The following is a 21,750-nucleotide window of genomic DNA, read 5'->3' on the forward strand; positions in this document are numbered from 1 at the left end:
TAGTATGTACTACTAGCCTTAGAGACGAGGTTGCATTGCGGGGCTTTGAAATTATGGCGGTTACTGCCGTCAAAAAGGATAAAGAGAACACTGCAAGGAGTGCACATTCATACAAAGTACTCCGTACATCATCATACATCATATTAATTGGATTATAAATTCTTCAAATGTTTCATCTTCTCCAAGGCTAGCTTTCTGAAGCAGACACATCTTCAAATTCCATCTTCCATTGGTCCACTTCCGCAAACTTTTTGACTGCCGCGCGCAACTCATCGCTCACGCAACGAGTGGCCACTGTTTTCATAGACTCGGAATCGGAGACGTCAGACTCAGGTGGTGATGATAATGGAGAAGAGGATGGTGATGACAGAAGCGTTTCGTTTTCTTTGTCGGCGCCACCCGCTTGAGAACGTGAATACGTAGCTGGCTCTTTTGGAGCTGACGATTTGTCCTTAGCTTTGTTCTCTTTAATCTTCTTCTGTTTCGGATTGCGGGCGTTAGCTAATGGCTTGGGCTTGCTTTTCCCTGCCCGTCTCCCGGATGATCTTTGTGACGGGTAGTTCAGCTCATCCTCGTCACCAGATGCGGCGTCATACTGATCATCACTTTCATCGCTGTAATCATTGATAGCGCGAAGTCTGCGCCGGCGACGTGGTAAAAGTGTATCTTGCAGGTTTGCTGTCGATAGGTGATTCGAGGTTTTGGGGTTTTTTCTCTGAACAGGTCGTGGTGTGGAGTCACCAGGTGTAGCAGACCCAGCAGGACTGCTGACCGGTGGTAACATAGTTTGGCTTAGTATTTCTGGGAATCGTTGGGATTGAGGCGTGGCTTCAACTCTTTCAACCTCAACCTCCTGATCTCCAATTTCCTCGTTTTCGGGTTCAACCTCATCTTTAGGAAGCTCGTCCCCAATGTAACGCCCAGAGTCGTCGCGTTGAATCGGTGTCGCAGTTGGAGTATCTTCTACCATATCCAGGGGCGACTGTGGTACTTGAATCTCTTGGGTCATGCGCTTGCGCTTGCGCGACCCGCCGGACGAGAGCGGTGATTCGGACGGTAACGGAGATGATGACTTCTCGGTAGGCTTGATAAGTAGAGACTTTCCCCGAGAGAGATTCAATGGTGTCGATTCATCATTGGGGCTAAGCCCACCAAGAAAGTCATCGTCATCAATATCGGAAGAGCCGTCGTCGTCAGCTTGCATCATCTGCAGAATGCTTTGTTGTCGCGGCCGCCGTCTAAAATTGCTCAGAATTGAATTATCGAATCCAGGTGTTCCAGGAACCCGGGAGCTCGTGTCGCCTTTGCGTCCGGCAAATGATAGCGTAGAGGAATAACCGCGCGATCTTGTAGGAGGACGACTACCAGTTCCAGGTCGACTGCCGGTACCCGACCGGTCTCCCATGGGCGAAGATTGAATTGCTTGTTCATGACTTTTGGTCAAAGGTGTTTGACTGCGTAGCGCTTGTCTCGTATCTAGGGCTGAGCTGCGCTCAGGCTGCGCAGGCGATTTGGCGACGGGATCAATTTGGTGTGTTGACTCTTCTATCGCGGTATTTTGGGGCTGATTCTTTCCCAGTGTACGACTTCGTTTGGGGGCAGGACGAGGCATGATGGAACAAATTGATATGAACCAATAGAGTATGCTATGGAGCCAAAAGGGTGCGCAGCTACAAATGCGAAAGAAGACTCGACGCGTTTGTTTGGGACGCGTGCACGTGGACGACATGTGACATCCTCGATATCTATAATCTACAACTGACATCGTATACTCCCATATCTCCATGGATATTTCGTGCCTATACCAATATATATATCTACTAATTGGATTGTGCTATTATTGTCTCGAACTTTCCCATCCGATGTCACAGTCGCCAGGGTATGCTCAACGCGCCACGGACTCACCCCCGTATCGAGTTAGGCGGCCAACTATTATACAAGCACAAGCACACATGAAAGACTCGAACAGATTTCTATTAGAAGCCGGTCTTGAATTATACATTAATTTCCGTGCCCCAAATTCTCCGGACCATTTCTTCAATATTTCTCTCTTTGTCTCTCTACTCATCTCCAAGTATGGTCTGATGCCCGCCATGCCGACCACCCCCTCGGTTTGGAGTGGAATGCAACGTTAGATACAACTGAACACACTCGGCTTTTGAACAATGACTCCGCCCCCAGAAAAAGAGACGATAGACCCCATGGGGGACTATGCAGTTAGCGACACATCTGTAGGCAAGAAAAAGCGCTCGAATACAGAGGCTGCCGAATATCCCAGAAGACGGGCAACAATAGCTGTAAGCGCATGTGGCACATTCGACCAAGGTAGATTTGACTTTGATTCAGTGTCAGATATGCCGACTACGCAAGACCCGATGCAATGGAGCTCGTCCCAAGTGTCAACTCTGCTCCGATTTGAATGCGGAATGTGTCTATCGAGAACCCGGTATCAAACTCGACGCTGGCGACAAGCTCATTCTAGATCATTTGGCCAGAATTGAGAGTTTGCTGCACTCGAATTTACCAAACCAAGGGCCAAATTTAGCCCTGTCCGCTACTTCACCGGCCACCAGCAACGATACAAACCTCGGTAGCGACGATCCATTAACAAAAACGTCATCCAGCGGATTGCCAGTCCATGGAAGATTGTCTGCTGTTGGACTCGGTTCCTGGGTGAACCCTCCCGCCAGTCTAAGCATATCTACAATGCCCAAGATGCATACCACTCCTGCCCTTCATCTTCTCCAGTGGCCCCTAATTCGGGACTTGGTCTCTGGGGCCTACGATCCACAGCACCTTCTTCAATTAGAGATGGCCCGAGAGCCATTGCGACTGACTCCAAATTCAGGCTTTGATTTGACAAATGCATCCACGTATGCCCAGTCATTTTTCAGCTATGGAAACGTTTGGTACGCATGCGTGAACCCTTACACCTGGAATCGTTATTATCAATCGGCTCTCGCGCAAGGATTTGAGGAAGGTCCCATGAGCTGTCTTGTTCTTCTGGTCTTGGCCTTAGGAAGCGCCAGCCATAGTGGTAGTATCTCATTTGTGTCACCGGATCGTGAACCGCCGGGACTTCCTTATTTTGCTGCTGCGTGGAGCTTCCTACCGTCAGTCATGATGCGAAATACTGTAGTTGCGACGCAGTGTATGGTTATGGCCTCTGCCTACCTATTCTATCTAGTCCGGCCGCTGGAAGCCTGGACCTTGCTATCCAGCGTGAGCATGAAATTGCAGTTGTTGTTTGGCAGTCCAAATCGAATCCCCACTCAGTGGAGAGAGCTGAGTGTGAGGGTATACTGGAACACCTTGTTGTTTGAAAGTGATCTTCTCGCAGAATTAGATCTCCCCCATTCTGGCATTGTCAACTTTGAAGAACTCGTGGATCTGCCAGGAGGCTTTGAGGAAGAAGATGAGGATGACGGAGAGGAGGAAGAGGGGGATCATAATGAGGGCGAAGAACGTCGAACAGCCAGGAAATATCAGGGCTCATCACGCCCGGACTCTCAGCTGGCTGTTCGACGTGACGAACTCTGGTACTTTTTGGCAGAGATTGCGCTACGAAGACTCCTCAATCGCGTCAGCCACATCATTTATCAGAAAGACAGCGCCCATACTCTCGCATCATTGGGTCCCATTGTCTCCGAGCTGGACTTTCAGCTGTCTCAGTGGTACGACAGTCTTCCCCGGCCTGTTCAATTCCCTTTGACCCCAAAGCCTCTTTCAAACCCGGTTCAAACGGTGCTAAGGCTTCGCTACAATGCATGCCGTACTATTATATATCGTCCATATATCTTAGCTGTTTTTGAGAATGAACAGGCTGGAGCGGACCCGGGGGTGCAAGAGTGTTGCCGGCGATGTTTGGATGCTACACTCCGTCAGCTGGAGCATGTAACCAGCCACCGTGAAGGTCACCTTCCATACCTATGGCAGGGCGCTCTGTCAATGGTATCCCAGACGCTGCTGATAATGGGCGCTACAATGTCTCCTACCCTCTCTGTTCTGCTCCCCCCCGTTTCACAGATGGATGCGATCATTGCGGGAGTGGTAAATGAGGTAGAGAGGTATGCACACCTAGCGCCTAGCCTGAAACTGTCAGCCGAGATTATCCGAGATGCAGAGAGACGACGGCAGATTTGTCTTCGATCGGCCACCATGTGCCTCTAAACTGCGCACTCCTGAAGACGGAATTTGTGTTAGGCCTCTCAACTCATCGTTGAATGGCTGAATGATTTTACCACTCAAGGTTGATGAAGGATATTTGCATATAGGAACGTGAACACAGTATGCTTGCTTGGAAGTACCAAAAGAATTGGATTGAATGTGTGTGTGATATGCATTAGAGTGTATCGTTAGGCCTCGCGCTGAGGCAAGATCACTAAAATAAACAGTTTATATGAGCAAGAATAAAACAGCGTTAAATACAACCCCATCTCATGACAATTATGTTCTTGAATCATCAAATATCTCACGGGTTAAAATCATGGTATCTCAAAAGACGTAGAGAGATCAAATATGGACATCAGAAATATCAAAAGAGGCAGGAGAACTCCAAGCCTCCACTGGCTTCGAGGGAAGAGCTAATTACCATATGGCTTCAAATACTTCCTAGACCAACACCCACTCGCTACCTCTCTTGATGAACTTGTCGAGCATCAAGCTCACATCACCCAGTGCAAACCGACAAATGTAAAAGCCGAAGAATTCAGCAGCATGTCGTGTGCTGAGTTCCAAACCAACATGAGTTTTAGATGAATGTTTGAGTCCAGGGTCCTCAACCTGCTGAGCAATTTGTTCTGGTAAGGGATTAGAATGGCGTCAAAGCATATAGGCGAGAAAAGTCTTACCTAGCACTTGTGCAGCATCGAAAAGCCGTGCCAACGCCCCCATGTAATTTGCGTTGGGCCCAGAAAATTCAAGCTGGGTAACATTACGCTTCGCAGGTGTTCCGTGTACAGATGTCATCGGCACAGAGTTGAGGACTAGATTCTCTTTGTTGCTTTCTCGAGCACTTGGGACTGGAGTGGTTGTCCCAAGCCCGGAAGTTTTTGCGCGTAGTCTTTTCCATGTCAGGTATGATTTGTTTGGCGCAACTTCCGGTTGAACAGGTTCATCCGGCGTGGAAGCGGGCTTGAACAATGGCATTGATGCTTGAACACCGACTTCACTGCCTAATTTCTTAGTCAAGAGAACCTGCACTTGGTCGAGTACAGTATCAAACGACTGCATCTCCTCCAGAACCGCATCTGCATCATATGTATTGACCTGAGCCAATTTGAGCAGAGCAGCAGTCAGAAGATCGCAGTTGGACACTTTTTCTTCGAGGGCCTTTAGTTTTACATTTTTCACGCGCCAGACATCTCGAGGAATAAAGAGCTTCTCTGACAGATAGCCGCCGTGAGGATGTGCGAGTGTCTGGTAGAGACATCTCATTAGCCAAAATGGGCGGAGAAGGAAAGACTCTGGACATGGCTCTAGAGGAAGCGGGGCATTGGCCACCAACGAATTTGGACGACCAAGAGCTGTGGGCGAGTGAATGTTGCTACCAAACAGGTTTACTCCGCCGCTTGGCAGTCCATTTTGATTGAAATTAAAGTTAGCCAGGGTCGGTGTGGGTAAAATAGGAACTCCGCTAGTCGCGCCCCTTTGAGTGTCAGGGAATGCACCGCTCCACGGGGTGCTTGGGGATTCTGGGCACATATCAGGGATTTGAATTGGAACAGAGGCGTTCCGAGCTCGGAAAGGCTTCGTATTGGAGTGGAGTTTGTTCAATCCATCTGGAGCTGAGGGTACTTTACCCATGGGCCGTCCTGACAGCGGCAGGGGTGGCAGTTCGTTCTCATCATCTTCATGGGTACGAGCTTTGGGAAGATTGACGTGGTCTGTGAAAGAGCTCACCGACAGGTTGCGTTGTGTTGGGTGCAAAGTGGAACGAGCCCCAGGAGCAGAAGATTCGTCTTTCGGCAACGGTGGCGGGCGGTTTGCTAGTGGGGCAAAAATTTCCAAGGCCGATGATGCATTGGAATTGGTACGAGAGGAGCGGGTGTTGGTCTCAATTTTAAGCTCGCGAGTCTGACTGGATAGTCTCCGGGCTCGCACTCCTGGACCTGTAGAAGAGGCAAGCGAGCCGATAGAACCAGCACGGTTTGATATCGAGGCTCGCTTGGAAGGAGCTGGGAAGTCGGATGACGCTGGCAGGGGTGGCAAAGCCGAAGATGGAGGAGAGGAGGGCATGGTATATGGTTCGGGTCTTAGGTCGCCCAATGGCAACACATCATCTTCTGCAAGCGTAGACAGCGCACCTCCAGTGTTTGCGATATGGGACGTCGCGGAGCTTTCCCAGGTCCTCCCGGACATGTTGCTAGAATCTGATTCTCGAGGGAGTGCCGACTTGGACTGAATGCCGAACTCAAAGTCGTCCATCACGTAGCCCTTCGTCATCTCTTCTAGCAAACGCTCCTCTTCCTCTGCTTCATCGTCCAGATACGCCGAAGTACGGGAAACAAGGGGGCCATCCCCAAAAGTTGTCTGTTCCTGAATTTGACGCATTTCACGATCACGATTCATTGCCTCTGCTTCCTGTTCTGCCTCGCGCACTCTTTGCTTCGCTAATTGTATGTTCCTGCGTGCATTTGAGACAATATTATCGCTTTCCTCTTCTTTATGCTCCAGCACCGGTTCCAGACCTTCATCATATGCAGCTTCCACGGCCGCATCGAGGGCCGCATCAAACTCAGCCTCGGTGTCATTGCTGAGGCGACGGCTTGTCCGGCGACGAAGGTACACCGATGACGCTTTAGAGTTTGCCGATGAGGGTGATGAACCACCCGATTCATCAATTGTGTCTAACCATGAAGTAGATTCATTGATTTCATCCTGACTTCCTGCCGGCAATACGATAGAACGGGGTTGATCTTCCAAGGCAGAAGGCTTCAAGGATTGTCGCCGAGGGGGAACCGTTTCCAGGGAAAATCCCTTTGCCTCTTCCAGTGGGATCTGGTGGAACCCAAAGCTAGAACTCGGCGAGTTCTGCTGGCTCTCAATATGAGATCCATCATTTGTTGAATGAAGCAACTCTCCATATGACTCTTGACTGAGGGGCCGGTCTGGAAGAGCTTTGTCGTCGCTCTCCTGGAGAGGAAAATCCATGCGATGAAGTTCCGTGACCCGGAGCATATATGTATCTCGAATTTCTTGAAGCTTGAGTTTCTCTTCGTCCCCTCCATTGCTACGGAGCATGACAAGCTGCAACAAGTTGCAAGCGTCAGTGTAAGCTTCCATGGCACCCTCAAAATTGGCAGCGTTGTCAAGAAGAACCGCCGTATTTGCTTTCTGAAGTGCCTTTGACAGCATCACCTTTTGGGTTTGCCCATGTTGTATGGCCGCCGGGTCTCCTTCTCCGTCATTTAAAGGGATGGACCCTCCACTAGTCCTAGCAATTGAAATATCTGTTTTGAGGCTATGTGTTGAGGGCTGAAAAAGATGGCTCGAGGCCGTAAATGAGAGATCGAGTTGTTGTGATGTCGAGTCATTGTTGAATATGGCAGAATTTTCCAGCTCCGGTAGATCGAGCATCGGTAACCCATTCGGCCCTGGAGCACGTTGGGGACTGTGGCTCCTCCGTCCGCGGTTGTAACCTGACATGGACATTTTCGAGCTCCCTCGACGATGATGACCGATGTACTCTGAGGGACTTTTGCTAGATGCCGTTGACTGGGACCAGCGATTTAAACTGCCTAGGCCTTCTTTGATGGGGCTGCTCGTTCCGACACCCTCCGGAGACAAGTTTGCCACATTCTCTGTAAGTACACCGAGGCCAGTGGGTGTGACCGCACCTGGCGGCTTTACCATTCGAGTCCGAGAACTAGGCCGTGATGAGCGAGAAGACGGCCGATTAGGGGGCGGTCCAGACAATGATTCCGATGCAAAAGGGCCCGAAGGACGTCTGAGATACGATGCATTGGGATCATCATCCATTGCTGTGTGGTGAATCATTTTCGTAAAATGGTGTAATAGTGGTCAAAGAATAGCGAATGACTTAGAAGTCGGAAATGTAATATATCGAGTCTGTTTGGACTGTGTACCCTCGAGGCACTACGCACAACCAGGCAAAGAAATGGGTATCTGCAACCAGGTCCTGTGTCTCTTCGCTCATTCTTCGCAAGTCTGGAGTGTTGATGTGGTCGTATGTCTCGTAGAGTATTCTTTGGTTTTGAAACCCCACTATCTGCCTCAATACATAGCTTCGTAACCGAAAGGGCTCGAGGGTCTATTTCAAAACAGTAGGTTGAGAGACATTATTTCAATTGACCTAGAACGATTAGGAATCATGCGCATTGCGGGATGAAGAGGAACCAGACTCACCATGGGAGTTTTTTTTGCGTCAACCACAGGGTCGCAAATGCGCCTTAGGGGGAAAAAAAAATCTTTGAAATCGGGAAAAGGGTAGACTAGCAGTTGTCTTGGGAGGTTCGTCGGGTTTGTCTTCGTCAGGGGGGCTCGAACTACCTAGGTACCTTAGGGGAGTTCCCGGGTGCCGGGCGGTGGAGGGAAAAAAAACAATGCGGGGAGGATATAGATATGATGACTTCTAAGATATTAGGAGGAAGTAATCAGGAGGATCCTTGTTTCTTGTTTCTCTCAATTTTGAATTCTGGATTCTCAAGGGAGAAAAGAGGGAAAAAAGCAAGGGGGAGGACACTTTTCCCTAGCGTAGGAGGTCTATATACATACAGGGATAAGCTACCTACTATATAGCCCTGTTATTATACAGAGTAGTAAAGATTTATAGAGAAATTTAAAGGGGATCCAGTCAATATTTCGTACATAGAAACCTAATAAATAAGCACAAATAATGCAAAGACATCCGTGGATTATATATATGAAGTTGACGCTTAGATACGGGAGAATGGGGGAACTCTGGGAGGGGGAAAATTCCCTCAACCTCATGAATCCCACCTTAGGTCGTTCCTTTACTCGGAACTTGAATCCTTTCCTATTACGAGCTTCTATTACAGTGAAATTCACCTCAATTCGCACTATGGCTACTATCAATCCTCCGCGGGATCCGAACACTGTGAGCAACTACAATAATTGGCGTTCCACCCATATCACGGCCAATTTCGATATTTTATTCGACCAGAAGAAGCTGGTGGGCAACGTCGTTCATCAATTCAAGTCAATCACAGATGGTGAATCCCAGGAGATTATTCTGGATACCAGCCATCTCGATATTGGCGCCGTGAAGGTGGATGGCCAGCCATCCAAGTGGGAGTTTCTCCCCCCGCTGGAGCCCTATGGTGTGCCATTGAAGATTAACCTTGAGAAGCCCGTCAAGTTGAATGGCACCATTGAGGTTGATGTATGTTTTGAATATCACTCTCCTAATTGAAGCTCTATCTCACTCAATCATAGATCGAGGTGAAAACCACCGACAAATGCACCGCGTTACAGTGGTTGACGCCTGCGCAAACCTCAAACAAGGAACATCCATACATGTGTATGTGATAATCTTGAGCTTTCACTCAAGCTCTAGTAGCTAACAAAATTGCATAGTCTCTCAGTGCCAGGCAATTCACGCGCGGTCTATCTTCCCTTGTCAGGATACTCCGGATGTCAAAACCACCTTTGACTTCAACATCACCTCCCCGCTCCCTGTCATGACCAGTGGGCTGCCGATTCGCAAGTCGTCCATGGAGTCAAAGGCGAACCACCAACTGTATCGCTTCCACCAGTCGGTGCCAATCCCCAGCTACCTCTTTGCAATTGCTAGCGGGTAAGAATGCCTTTACCGTTCCCAAAGGTCCTGTTTACTAACACATAACTTCACAGTGATGTTGCTGAGGCGCCAATCGGTCCTAGGAGTGTCGTTGCAACTAGCCCTGACAAATTGGAAGAGTGCAAATGGGAGCTCGAGGCTGATACGGAGAACTTCATCACAACGATTGAGGTACACATCCTATGTTCTATTCATATTAATAGTCAACTCTGACCTCGCACAGAAAATTGTTTACCCTTATGCCTGGGGTGAGTACAACGTTTTGATCCTGCCGCCTAGTTTCCCGTATGGCGGGATGGAGAACCCGATTTTCACTTTCGCAACCCCGAGTATCATCTCGAAGGTATGTATACTCTATGCAATAGCTGGCTATATGGAACATGACTAATATTTCCCCCAGGATCGTGAGAACATCGATGTCATTGCACACGAATTGGCTCATAGCTGGAGTGGTAACCTAGTTACCAATGCCTCATGGGAACATTTCTGGTTGAATGAAGGCTGGACTGTTTACCTTGAGAGAAGGATTTTGGCTGCTATCCACGGCGAAGCCTACCGTCACTTTTCGGCCATCATTGGGTGGAAGTCTCTGACTGACGCTATCGAGCATTTTGGCGACGATCATGAGTTCACTAAACTTATCGTTGATCTGAAGGGCAAAGACCCCGACGACGCATTCTCCAGTGTTCCTTACGAGAAGGGGTTCAACTTTTTGTTCTACCTCGAGAATCTGGTTAGCAAGCCAAAGTTTGACAAGTTCATTCCTCACGTACGCGGCCTCTTTTCTCTTGTTCGGTTTCTTTTATTGACTTTTTTTTTGCAGTATTTCACAACCTTCAAGTGCAAATCGCTCGACTCTTATGAGTTCAAAGCACTGATTCTGGACTTCTTCAAATCAGATGCTGAGGCTTCTAAGCTCTTGGATGAAGTGGATTGGGACAAGTGGTTCTATGCCCCAGGTCTACCACCCAAGCCAAGCTTTGACACATCGATGGTGGATGTTGTCTATGAACTTTCCAAGAAATGGAAGTCCCTTCCCGACTCTTCCTTCAAGCCCCACATCAGCGACCTCCAGGGCCTGACCGCAAACCAGTTGGTTGTCTTCCTGGAGCAGATGCTCTTGCTAGAAAGACCTCTCAGCCCCAAGATCTCAAAGTTGATGGGTGATGTCTACGGCTTTACGAAGAGCGAGAATATCGAGGTTTCGAACCTCTATTGTCAGGTTGGCATGAAAGCAGGAGATGACAGCGTCATTGAGCCAACAACTGAGTTACTGGGCCGCATTGGACGGATGAAATTTGTGCGACCTTTGTAAGAAGTCCCCTTCCTAATCATAGATTCTCTTCTTGACACTGACCTGGCCTCTTTTCTTTTGTTTTTTAGGTTCCGCAATCTCCAGAAGATCAATCGCCCTGTCGCCATCGCAACATTCGAGAAGTACAAGGACTTCTATCACCCTATCTGCCGAGGAATGGTGGAAAAGGATCTTTTTGGCAAAAAAGACAACTAAGTATTTCTCCCCATGCCGTGTTTTGCTCAAGTAGGTAGACTTGAACAATAAGAATTCTTATGCAAAAAGAGTAGGGCAATTAAATATCGTACATATCTTTATAACCAAATAGTATAAAATAGCAGAGCGGATACTCACTTATAGGAGGATATCCCCTCATTTGTTTGCTTGGACAAGTTTCTTGTCCGTCCCCGAGTACTCGAAGATACCAGCGTGGTTCTGGTCACCACGTCCAAGAGCGAAAACAATGTCCACCTCGTCCTTCTTTGATAGCTCTGACAAGACTCGGCGCATGTAGGCCACCACCTGGGCAACTTTAGCCCAGTCAATTTCTTCTTTCCCATCTGGTCCCACCTGACTTCCCTTCCAGAGGTTTCTCCAGACAGCGGCACCCAGCACTGCATCGCCTTTGGCCAATCCCTCATCATATGCAGCAATGATTCCACGCCATTGAATGAACAGATCCTTCAGGTACTTGTTGCGAATAGTACGACTACCTAGATCATGATACGCGTCCATGCGGTGTTCCGCTTCATGCGAAAAGTGATCGATCAAGTGGCGCGAATAGGTAGTAACACTATCTCGATGGGGCAGGGCACGAAGGCGAACTGTCAAGAGGTACATGTGGAGGAAAGTCACCTGGGACCAGGTAGAAAAGGTCGGCAAGAGGCCGAGCTCTACAGAAACGCCTGGAATTAGCTTGTTTTCAAATCAGATCGTAGTCCAGGCAAAAGAGCGCTCGCATTGCCTCACCTTTATACCACCAACCCTCTCCAACACCAAGATCCTCACCAGCTTCCGTTTTCGGGACCTCCGCTCCCTTTTGCGACGCCTGGGGGATCTTGTAATCCGCTTGGCTTGAACAAGCCTCAAAGAGTTTTTGTGTCATCCCATACGCGACATAAGTCTCGGCGGCATTTCCGGGTCTCCGGGAAAAGTCCTTGGCCAAGTCGGAGACCTTGGTTTGCGAATATGATCGAGTGGTGATCGATTTCAATGGCTGTTCCGTAGGCATGCAATAGGCGGACAGCAATGTTACCAGGGTGCGACTAGCAGAGCTGGAAAGACAAAGGTTCTGGGACCCACGAATCCCACGCGTCCATAGTGTTGATACTCTTCTGGATGACATTGTTGAGGATGTGGAATTCGTGAATTGGTCTTTCGTGATTGGTGATCTGGATATTTTTTTGATAAAATATGTTTGTGTTGTTTGTTCCAATATATGAGCTCCGACAGGCTCGGAGTCCAAAATCCGTACTACAACATATACTGTACATATGTATTCGGGAGTGCCTTGAGCAATCTAAACCTCAGATAGTGCACCTCTTAGATTTATGTATGTATATATGAACATATCCTTGCAACCTACTACAGTATGGAACCGGATTGAATTTTTGCAGATTCTACGTGGAATTTCTACTGGGTATTCGGTTGATGGTTTGGTGCTATTGAACCCAAGCTCTATCCCACTCATGTTCATCCGCATCGTTTAAGTGTGCCTCATGAATGTGATCATTAATTATGGCAGTAGATCAGTAAGCCGAACTAAGCAAGTCTAACAAAAGACTTATGTGGGCGAATCCGGGGTATTTCATTCCCAACTTTCGGGCGTATGGTCGTCATGATCGAGTGGTATATTTCGTTTGTGGAGGTGATTAATTCCCGAGCGACGAACAGCCCAGTAACACTGATATCTGTATGCAAGCCCAATGGTTGACTTCGCCCCGCGGATAAACCAGAATATGGAGCGTAGATCTCTTAATCGCCTAGCACCAATCGCTCAGAGCGCTTTTCAACAAGGGGGAGAATCTCAGACAGCCGGTTGGGATCTCTCAAGAAAGCTGGAATATCATCCCTGGTTGCTGCTAGCATCTGTGGATGATTGTCAGGTCAAACATACATATACGTTGTCCAATGACCAAACGTACCTGTCGAACTTTCTCATATTCACATTCCTTTGAGACATATTCCCGAATAACTTCACCTGTCGCAAAGTCCACATAAACTCGAGTGTCTCGGAGTCGGATCAAAACGTGGTCAAGCCTCATGAAGAACCTTGTCAACAAAAGGAGTCTTCCTGGCATGACTCGGATCTTGCAAGACAGCATGGTAATCCCATTGTCCGCCAGCTCGTCTTCATAAAGAACAACCTCGTCAAAAAAGAGGATGGGATCTGGGCGCTTCAATAGTTCAATCGGAATGAGCTTCGTCGTTGGCTCGAACGGTCGCGCATTAGGATGGAGGGTGCCCTTGTAATCGGTGCTATATGACCAGTCGAACGGCTTTACGACTTCTTTAATCCCTTCATGAGTTTTCTCTCTGAGTACCGATTAATTAGTCGCAACGATCAAGTATGTGCAAATTTAGGAAGCTGCGAAAATACCTGCTCTTTTGCCATTCTCCGGAGTACGCGACCCGGAGCATGGATTGACCAGTTTTGTCCACCAAGTCCAAGGCGTCAAACGCATTGAAATTGATGCCCCAATTACCATTATCGTGCTCGATTGCAACGTAATTATCACCAAAAATCATTTCCGGGGGTGCGATGCCGAGCTTCTGTGTCATTTCCTCAATCGGGTCGGCTTTGAGAATGGGCAGCTTCTGTGTTGAGATTCGAAACCCGTTGATGGTGATCGAGTTGGGTCTTTTTGCCTCTGGGGAGACCGTGGCACATTTTGTTGCCATGGCTAAAGCTTGAAGAGAAGCAGCGAGAGATTAGAAACAGCCAAGAATCTCCAGGGTTATGTATAGTACATATGTAAATTGTGATCGGAGCTGATAGTGATAACCCCGCGGACGGAGAAAGAGGCGGTCCGACCTACAACATTTGTTCGGCAGAATCTTCAAAGGGTTTTTGCTCGTATGTATTCAATGGGTCTGCCCTTTCCAACTATTTTCTTAAGATGGGATCCCCTTGATTCAATAGGTTTTATTTGCAAAAAAATTCTGGCATTGCATTATATCGTTACCTCGAGCTGCAAATAAAATATATTCTCCGGATAAATATTATTGGTACGGAGGCATACATACGTAGGCGCCGAGCGCGGAGAGACTGGCGGTGTGGTATGGTATATATATTACATCAGCCGGGCGTTGCTAGGGTGACGCTCTGGGGTTCGCCCAAACACCCGTGCTTCTGTTTCTCTCTCCATCTTTATGAGATCCCCGTCGACTAACCACCCCGTGCAAACTGATCATGATTGTACTGCACTAAACTCAAAATCAGATCTGGCTACTTTTTATACGATTCCCTTCTTACCATCCCTCGTTTTCGCCTCCCATTAGTCCCGTACACCTGTCACTATGGCGACGACCAAGACCCTCGAAGCTCGGTTCGAACATCTGTCCATGAAAGATGAGAAGGAAAATGGAAACAGTGATCGAATCTATGGCAAGCAAAAGGTATTTGACTCAATGAAATCTAGTTGAAGGTCCACCTTGCTGATGCGATTTACCAAGGCTCCGGTCTCTTCAGCCCAGTCAAACAGCAACTCGAATCGAGCTCAACTACTGAAACTAGCTCTTCAAAATAACAATGAAAACAAGGCAAATGCCATGAACGTTCCAGCCTCGCCAGGCAGGGGATCCCACGGGGCATTGGTGACCCGTAGCACCGATGAAAATGGTGACAAGCGCACATCTTCTTCCCTCTGCGAGCAGCCAACTGTCCCCAAGGATTTGCACTTGGGAATGTTTGAAATTGGAAAGCCTTTGGGCAAGGGCAAGTTTGGCCGGGTTTATCTTGCCAAAGAACGGTCTTCCGGCTTCGTCTGTGCACTAAAGGTGCTGCACAAGTCTGAGTTGCAACAGGGTGGTGTTCAGAAGCAAGTTAGGCGTGAAATTGAGATTCAGAGTAACCTGCGGCACCCTAATGTGCTGAGACTCTACGGTCACTTCCATGACAGCAAACGAATCTTCTTGATCCTTGAATTTGCTGGCCGTGGCGAGTTGTACAAGCATCTTCGCAAGGAGCATCGATTCCCAGAATGGAAGGCCGCACAATATATTGCCCAGATGGCCGCAGCATTGAAATATCTGCACAAAAAGCACATCATGCACCGTGATATCAAGCCTGAGAACATCCTTGTTGGCATTCATGGAGAGATCAAAATTAGTGATTTCGGCTGGAGTGTCCACGCCCCCAACAACCGCCGCCAAACGATGTGCGGAACTCTCGATTATTTGCCTCCAGAGATGGTCACTCCTGGCTCCAAGGATAATTTCTACAGCGAGAAAGTGGATTTGTGGAGTCTCGGTGTCTTGACTTATGAGTTTTTGGTCGGCGAAGCTCCGTTCGAGGATACTCCTATCATGACCCAACGACGGATTGGAAAGGCGGATATGTCAGTCCCGTCCTTCGTGAGCCCAGAGGCGAAGGATCTCATCAAGAGAGTAGGTCTATTTTCCTACCAATATACAAGGCCCACTTGCTCACATATTGTCTAGCTTCTTGTTCTTGATCCCGCGAAACGAATCCCGCTTGAGGAGATCCAGCGACATCCTTGGATTATCAAGCACTGTGCGAAAGATGATCGGACCGTGAAGCGGAGTTCGGGTTCTTCCAAGGAAGGCAAAGCATGAACCATGACTTTGACCCTTGCACACGACAGAGTTTCTGGGAGTTCTGGTTACCTTTTCTTTTTTTTTTATGTGGAGTTCTAGTGTTCTGGGCCTGCAAGCATCTTCAAGGCGTAAGGATTTGTCTTGGAGTCAGCTGGAGAGGTACTCGCGATATGGCGATATTTTGATCTTAATTTTACTTCACCTTCGACGTGTTCAATACAACATGATACCTTCGAATAACCAACAAGAATATACAGATGCCATCCCCTGGCATATTTTTCATTATAACAAGAGGCAAAGCCGTGAGTAGTACGGGACTAGATCTGTTATTGTACATGTAGGTTGTGTTCCTGGACTTCATTGACAACCAATATTGTAGATTATATTTTAATCTCATCCATGGATCTCGCCTATAGGGCCCTCAATTACACAATACATAGCCATGCCTATTTTAACTCGTTGAAAATCCAATGAATAGGGGGGAAACGTCGCTAGTGAAACCTGCAAAATATAATACATCCAAACAATATCTATCATACAACACGGTGGAGAACAGTACAACGCTGCACGAGTTGTGGTATTATCGGTAGATCTCATCAAATGGGCGTGTGTCTCTGAAACAGCTATCCCAGACTTCGTTGACAACCCTTGTAGCATGGGCTTCGTCTTTGCAAGTTGGCCGCGCTCGTACAGAGAGGATAGCTCTCCGACGGACGCACTCTTGGTGCTGTTGTGTAAGCTTCCACTGTCCTCTTCGAAAGAATTCGCGCGCCCATCTGCACTCGCCGCTGAGCGAACTAGCCCGAATCTAATGGGTTTAGCAAACATCGACATGTTAAGACGACAAAGATAAAACATACCTCGGTACATGCCGCATGACGCAGGTTATCAGACCAATTTACCTTGAACCTGAGATGGTCAAAGGCATGAACCATCTCATGGGCCATGGTATCTTCGAGGTGTCCCTGGTCCTTCATCTCATTTGCGCATATCAAAATTCCATATTCCGGATCGAAGCCACCACCCTTTCTATCTGTACAGCGGCGACAGTAGATATTATGACTGTGAAGATCACCTCCTAATTGTTGAATGCTTTCACTGAGGAATCGAATCGTAGGACCTTCATCAATTAACCTTATGAGTTATCCAGCTCAGACTCTTGAGACGAGTGACCCACTATATTGAAGAAGATAATCCCGCTGATCCTCACAGCGCTTGCAGTCTGCTTCTTCATTGCGAGTGTCTCGCGCAACGCGGAACTTCTCGATTCCTTCGTTGGACATCTTGCCCGTGAGGATCGAATAGATGTTCCGGAATTGGGTCCAGGTGTCATCACCGGGGAGGAAGCCCGTGGTACCAGGCTTTGAATTTGAAGATGCAGCCGCATCTAGCGACTCAGGGTCTGCCATTTTCAATCGTGGACTATCGAGAGTCATCTATCACTGCGCGGGAGAATCTCCGCAAATGGCGGTGGCGCCTGGCAGAATCAGCGCCGGAATCGGGCAAAAAGTGCTCTTCCGTGATTCATCGCCGCGGGGCAGTGAACAGAACAGGCCTCCCCATATTCTTTTCCTTTCCTTTTTATTATTATTATTATTGTTGTTGCTAGGAGGTTTCTTTGGACTGGAATCTGCGTCATGGCGACTTCATCTGGTCTCACAATTGTGATCAAATTAGGTGCGGGATCTATATCTGTTGGCCGATGACTCGAATACTGACTACTCGATGTAATAGGAACGAGTTCGATTGTTGACGAGAAAACCCACGAGCCAATTCTTTCGATCTTGACATTGATTGTGGAGACGGTGACCAAGTTACACAGAGATGGCCACCGGGTCGTCCTTGTATCATCTGGTGCCGTGGGCGTTGGTCTGCGAAGGATGAATGTGGACGAAAGACCAGCATATCTGCCTCGCATACAAGTATGTATTTAATTATACAGAAATCGAAGCCCACATATTATGTTCAATGGAAAAGTAGCTAATGAAGTCTATAGGCTCTCGCTGCAGTTGGCCAATGTCGACTGATGAGTCTTTGGGATAATCTGTTCTCACATCTTCATGTTCCCGTGGCCCAGATTCTTTTGACAAGAAATGATATTGCTGATGTATGTACTCTTATGTTTGCCCAAGCCGGTTCCTTCGCTGACACTTGGTACAGAGAACCCAATATGTCAACGCGCAAAATACATTTGGACAATTGTTTGATATGGGAGTGATTCCTATTGTCAACGAAAATGATACACTGGCCGTTTCTGTAAGCAGATTTTCCTTCAAAGTAAAATTCACGCATCTGACCCAATGATCGCTAGGAAATTAAATTTGGCGACAACGATACCCTTTCTGCGATTACCGCAGCTATGGTCAAGGCCGACTATCTATTTTTGATGACCGACGTCGATTGTCTTTATTCCGCAAACCCTAGAACCAACCCAGAAGCAAAACCCATTGAGGTTGTGACCGATATCTCCTCTCTCGAGGCTGACGTCTCATCGGCAGGCTCCTCCCTTGGCACCGGAGGTATGAGCACGAAGATTGTGGCTGCAAAGCTTGGAACCAGTGCTGGTGTCACGACAGTGATCACTAAGAGCTCAAAACCAGGCAACGTCCACGATATTGTGAAATACCTACAGTACCTCGAGGCTCGGCCCAATGGCGTAACAGCTGACGACCAAAATGAGGCACCCACTGCCCCTCTCCATACCCGATTCATCCGTTCAGATACCCCGATCCAATCACGGACATTCTGGCTGCTACATGGGATGTACCCACATGGTACATTGTACATTGACCACGGAGCTTACCACGCACTTTTGAATAATGCCAATCTTCTCCCGGCTGGAGTGGTCGGGGTTGAAGGCCATTTTGGACAGCAGGAATCTGTACGGTTAGTAGTTGTTGACCGGCCATCTCCAGATGCCTTGAATGGCGACTTTATTCACCACAGAGAAGAACCTAAGGAGGTCGGTCGAGCTCTGGTGAACTATGGAAGTATTGAAATCACACACATCAAGGGCCACCGTAGCACACAGATTGAGACGCTACTCGGCTATGCCGATAGCTACTATGTGGCGATGCGAGAGAACATCTCATTTCACGAAGACCATAATCATACGGTGACACCATCATTAACACCAGCCTTGGAGGAATGGAAGTCGCCCTGAGATATAATATTGGATCATCCATTATACGCACATTACGAACAGAAGCGAAATTCTTATTGCATTCAACTGCATTGGATGACCGATATTCCCACTCAAACCTTGATTGTCTCAATATAAATGTTGCTCGGGATATATAGGCCAACAATTAAAACAGAAAATTTCAAAGAATGACCTCCCAAGACGTGAATGAAATCACTTGGAAATTGGATGTTTCCACGCCAAACCAAGCGCGGTGTAAAGATATCCGAGAAAATAAGAATCACAAAGTTCTCGAAGGCCAATCAATCATTCCAACGGTCCAACCACCTCTGTATTCTCTTGTCTAATGTGGGCGCAGGAGCGGGCGCGGCCTGAAGAAAAACAAAAGGATTAGCTTTCAGTACCAGCTGAAATCAAACATTCAAGCGTCAAACTAACTGTGTTCTCAATGCTGTTCGCTGTCCATGTCGCAAAAGCCGTATCAGTGTACTGAACAGTCGGCGCACCAAGGTAGGTGGTCGCAATGGAGAACGGGAAAGGCGGATATTGAGGAGTGGGTGATCTGGTTGCGACAGTGGTCCCAGCGCTCTTGGGCATTGGGGCATATTTGACCGAGCCGGTCTGCTCACCGTATGGGATAGTATGCTGGTCAATTGCAGCATCGACAGCAGTCACCTGTCTTTTGCGCAACTCGTTGTGCTCGGCTTCGCTTTTGACGGTTGGGGTTGGGAACTGCAAGGCCGTTTCGATTGAGGAACTCGTGGTGAGACTTGAGGTGTTGAAAATTGAAGTGAATTCTGCGGCCTTGGCGATATGGCCATCGTCTTTGACCTTAGGCCATGGAATAGCGATGGCGGGAATCGGCTGCATTGTCTTGATCGCATCTGTTACTTTGGTCGAGAAGGTACCTTTCATGTTGGTCAAAGTAAAATGAGAAGTGAACCCGGACCAGTAACTATGAGGGTCTGACCGAACTATCTTGAGAAAACTGATTGAAACCCGGGGACCTTGGTTAGTCAAGGGAATTAATGAAGCCGCTGGTGAAGGGGGGAAATTATCTTACTATGCATTGGGCTCATTTCCACCAACACTTTGGTCGACTTGAAATGACACCCTGTCACCAGGAGCATAGGCACCATTGTTGATGACTTGCGATAGAGTGTCCTGAGTATGTGGTTAGCTCTATGTTTCCGTTGCAGCAATGAGAGAAACATACATATGAATCTGTTGTCTCGTCACCGGCACAGAGATAAAAATTATAAGTTGAAGCCGCTTCCCTGTTTAAGCCCCAAATTAGACTGACGGCAGCTGCACCATCAAAGCTCAGATCATGCGTTGTAATCTGAGAACTGATCTGGCCATGGACGGCCGTGAATAACAGGGCAGCCTGAAGCAATTGGACTCTCATGCTGGTATAATCGAGAAAAGTGTTTTTTGAAAGAAGTGATCTTCCAGTCAAGAGATAGGGAAGTCATCCCTTCATAAGACTCCCTGGTATGTGCATCATTCCTAAGCCCTTGAGCCCTTGAGTGTTTTCTATAGAACGTGTGATGTGCACTAAGATAAGATAAGTGGTCCGTGCTATCGGAATTTCTATCCCGAGGTCGGTTCTCCTGTCACGAGTCAGCCCACCACTTCTTCGACTTACAACCATGTCATCTCAAGCAAACTGGAACTCAGTGGCTGGCATTGCCACACTGTTATTCGATGGCAACCTTGTTGCCATTGCTATCGCCATCATCTTCACCTTTGGTATCCCGATCGCACTGCACGTCTTCTTCTTCCAGGCCGTAGCATCTCCGCCCTCGAGTAATTTCCTACTCCTAGGCCCCAGCGGAGCTGGTAAAACTGCATTTACGACCTTGGTAGGTTCCACAACATCAGAGTGCTCTAGCCCTCATTAACCAGTTTATAGCTCGAGGCCAAGTCCTCACTCGATTCGAACAAGTCGCACAGCACCCACACCTCCCAACAATCAACCCTAGTGACCGTGACCTTACCACCGAATGTCCCAACCGGATCCAACCGCTACCGATCAGTGAATGATCCATCCTTGAAAGAGGCTGTCAGGAATCCAATCAAGTACCGTGTAAGGGATACCCCTGGCCATGGCAAGCTCCGCGTCTTGCAAGGGATCTCCGAGCTCCAGACCATGTCCCAGTCAAGGGATATCAAGACAAAAATTCGCGGCGTAGTGTTCATGGTCGACACTGCTGCTCTAGTTGACGAAGCGACACTCCGTGATACCGCGACCTATCTGCACGACGTTCTTCTCTTTCTTCAGAAGCGCGCAAAGAACGGGTCATCGAGCAAGCGGACCACTGATATCCCCGTCTTAGTCGCCGCAAACAAGCAGGATCTATTCACTGCACTGCCGCCAGGCGCGGTGAGAGAGAAACTGGAAGCGGAAATTGATCGCATCCGCAAGTCGAAGACCAGGGGTCTTCTGGATGCAAGTGCGGATACTGGGTTGGAGGACGAAGAAGAGGAGATCTTAGGTAATGATGTACAAGAGGCTTTCAGCTTCAAACTTCTGGAGCACGAGGTCTGTGTCAAGGTTGATGTGGTTGGTGGTGCTGTCAAGGGTGACTCTCAGGAAGAGTTTGGATCTGGAGTGCGCCGCTGGGAGGAGTGGGTTGGTATGTGCTTGTGAGCGATACAACCTTTTACTCTCTGGTCTTGATGGTTCAAAATAGTAAATAGGTAGTCTTGTCATGGTTTGCTTGTATATTTTATGCCAGAAAAAAAAAATCT

At 48.1% G+C, this 21,750-nt stretch overlaps 11 protein-coding genes across 11 annotated transcripts; 5 read left to right on the forward strand and 6 right to left on the reverse strand.

The window, feature by feature from the left end:
• Positions 1-187: 187 nt before the first annotated feature.
• N7479_004523 (uncharacterized protein) lies at positions 188-1,612 on the reverse strand (the record flags this gene model as incomplete). The annotated part of the gene is made up of 1 exon (XM_057252220.1): positions 188-1,612. The coding sequence occupies one exon, from the start codon at positions 1,610-1,612 to the stop codon at positions 188-190; it is 1,425 nt and encodes a 474-aa protein (XP_057111545.1).
• Positions 1,613-2,165: 553 nt separating this feature from the next.
• On the forward strand, positions 2,166-4,170 carry N7479_004524 (Zn(II)2Cys6 transcription factor; the record flags this gene model as incomplete). The annotated part of the gene is made up of 2 exons (XM_057252221.1): positions 2,166-2,297; positions 2,347-4,170. 2 exons carry the CDS (start codon positions 2,166-2,168, stop codon positions 4,168-4,170), a joined length of 1,956 nt encoding a protein of 651 aa, XP_057111546.1.
• A 441-nt stretch (positions 4,171-4,611) lies between these two features.
• On the reverse strand, positions 4,612-7,998 carry N7479_004525 (uncharacterized protein; the record flags this gene model as incomplete). Its single annotated transcript, XM_057252222.1, has 2 exons — positions 4,612-4,799; positions 4,851-7,998. The coding sequence occupies 2 exons, from the start codon at positions 7,996-7,998 to the stop codon at positions 4,612-4,614; spliced, it is 3,336 nt and encodes a 1,111-aa protein (XP_057111547.1).
• A 913-nt stretch (positions 7,999-8,911) lies between these two features.
• N7479_004526 (bifunctional aminopeptidase/epoxide hydrolase) lies at positions 8,912-11,291 on the forward strand (the record flags this gene model as incomplete). The annotated part of the gene is made up of 8 exons (XM_057252223.1): positions 8,912-9,364; positions 9,418-9,502; positions 9,559-9,778; positions 9,835-9,952; positions 10,005-10,124; positions 10,182-10,550; positions 10,605-11,092; positions 11,165-11,291. The coding sequence occupies 8 exons, from the start codon at positions 8,912-8,914 to the stop codon at positions 11,289-11,291; spliced, it is 1,980 nt and encodes a 659-aa protein (XP_057111548.1).
• A 156-nt stretch (positions 11,292-11,447) lies between these two features.
• On the reverse strand, positions 11,448-12,420 carry N7479_004527 (uncharacterized protein; the record flags this gene model as incomplete). The annotated part of the gene is made up of 2 exons (XM_057252224.1): positions 11,448-11,968; positions 12,045-12,420. The coding sequence occupies 2 exons, from the start codon at positions 12,418-12,420 to the stop codon at positions 11,448-11,450; spliced, it is 897 nt and encodes a 298-aa protein (XP_057111549.1).
• A 629-nt stretch (positions 12,421-13,049) lies between these two features.
• On the reverse strand, positions 13,050-13,976 carry N7479_004528 (TIP41 family protein; the record flags this gene model as incomplete). The annotated part of the gene is made up of 3 exons (XM_057252225.1): positions 13,050-13,163; positions 13,220-13,610; positions 13,675-13,976. The coding sequence occupies 3 exons, from the start codon at positions 13,974-13,976 to the stop codon at positions 13,050-13,052; spliced, it is 807 nt and encodes a 268-aa protein (XP_057111550.1).
• A 618-nt stretch (positions 13,977-14,594) lies between these two features.
• Positions 14,595-15,872, forward strand: N7479_004529 (aurora family serine/threonine-protein kinase; the record flags this gene model as incomplete). The annotated part of the gene is made up of 3 exons (XM_057252226.1): positions 14,595-14,693; positions 14,751-15,683; positions 15,738-15,872. The coding sequence occupies 3 exons, from the start codon at positions 14,595-14,597 to the stop codon at positions 15,870-15,872; spliced, it is 1,167 nt and encodes a 388-aa protein (XP_057111551.1).
• A 562-nt stretch (positions 15,873-16,434) lies between these two features.
• On the reverse strand, positions 16,435-17,263 carry N7479_004530 (mitochondrial inner membrane protease ATP23; the record flags this gene model as incomplete). The annotated part of the gene is made up of 3 exons (XM_057252227.1): positions 16,435-16,662; positions 16,715-16,974; positions 17,032-17,263. The coding sequence occupies 3 exons, from the start codon at positions 17,261-17,263 to the stop codon at positions 16,435-16,437; spliced, it is 720 nt and encodes a 239-aa protein (XP_057111552.1).
• Positions 17,264-17,491: 228 nt separating this feature from the next.
• N7479_004531 (glutamate 5-kinase) lies at positions 17,492-19,017 on the forward strand (the record flags this gene model as incomplete). The annotated part of the gene is made up of 5 exons (XM_057252228.1): positions 17,492-17,531; positions 17,589-17,776; positions 17,851-17,961; positions 18,015-18,110; positions 18,166-19,017. The coding sequence occupies 5 exons, from the start codon at positions 17,492-17,494 to the stop codon at positions 19,015-19,017; spliced, it is 1,287 nt and encodes a 428-aa protein (XP_057111553.1).
• A 281-nt stretch (positions 19,018-19,298) lies between these two features.
• Positions 19,299-20,404, reverse strand: N7479_004532 (putative beta-1,6-glucan biosynthesis protein (Knh1); the record flags this gene model as incomplete). The annotated part of the gene is made up of 4 exons (XM_057252229.1): positions 19,299-19,367; positions 19,435-19,984; positions 20,060-20,160; positions 20,213-20,404. 4 exons carry the CDS (start codon positions 20,402-20,404, stop codon positions 19,299-19,301), a joined length of 912 nt encoding a protein of 303 aa, XP_057111554.1.
• Positions 20,405-20,648: 244 nt separating this feature from the next.
• N7479_004533 (signal recognition particle receptor subunit beta) lies at positions 20,649-21,649 on the forward strand (the record flags this gene model as incomplete). The annotated part of the gene is made up of 2 exons (XM_057252230.1): positions 20,649-20,861; positions 20,912-21,649. The coding sequence occupies 2 exons, from the start codon at positions 20,649-20,651 to the stop codon at positions 21,647-21,649; spliced, it is 951 nt and encodes a 316-aa protein (XP_057111555.1).
• Between the last annotated feature and the right edge of the window lie 101 nt (positions 21,650-21,750).

The sequence above is a fragment of the Penicillium vulpinum genome (genome assembly GCF_028829585.1).
Source record: "Penicillium vulpinum strain IBT 29486 chromosome Unknown utg000002l_segment0_segment0, whole genome shotgun sequence".
Lineage (NCBI taxonomy): Eukaryota > Fungi > Ascomycota > Eurotiomycetes > Eurotiales > Aspergillaceae > Penicillium > Penicillium vulpinum.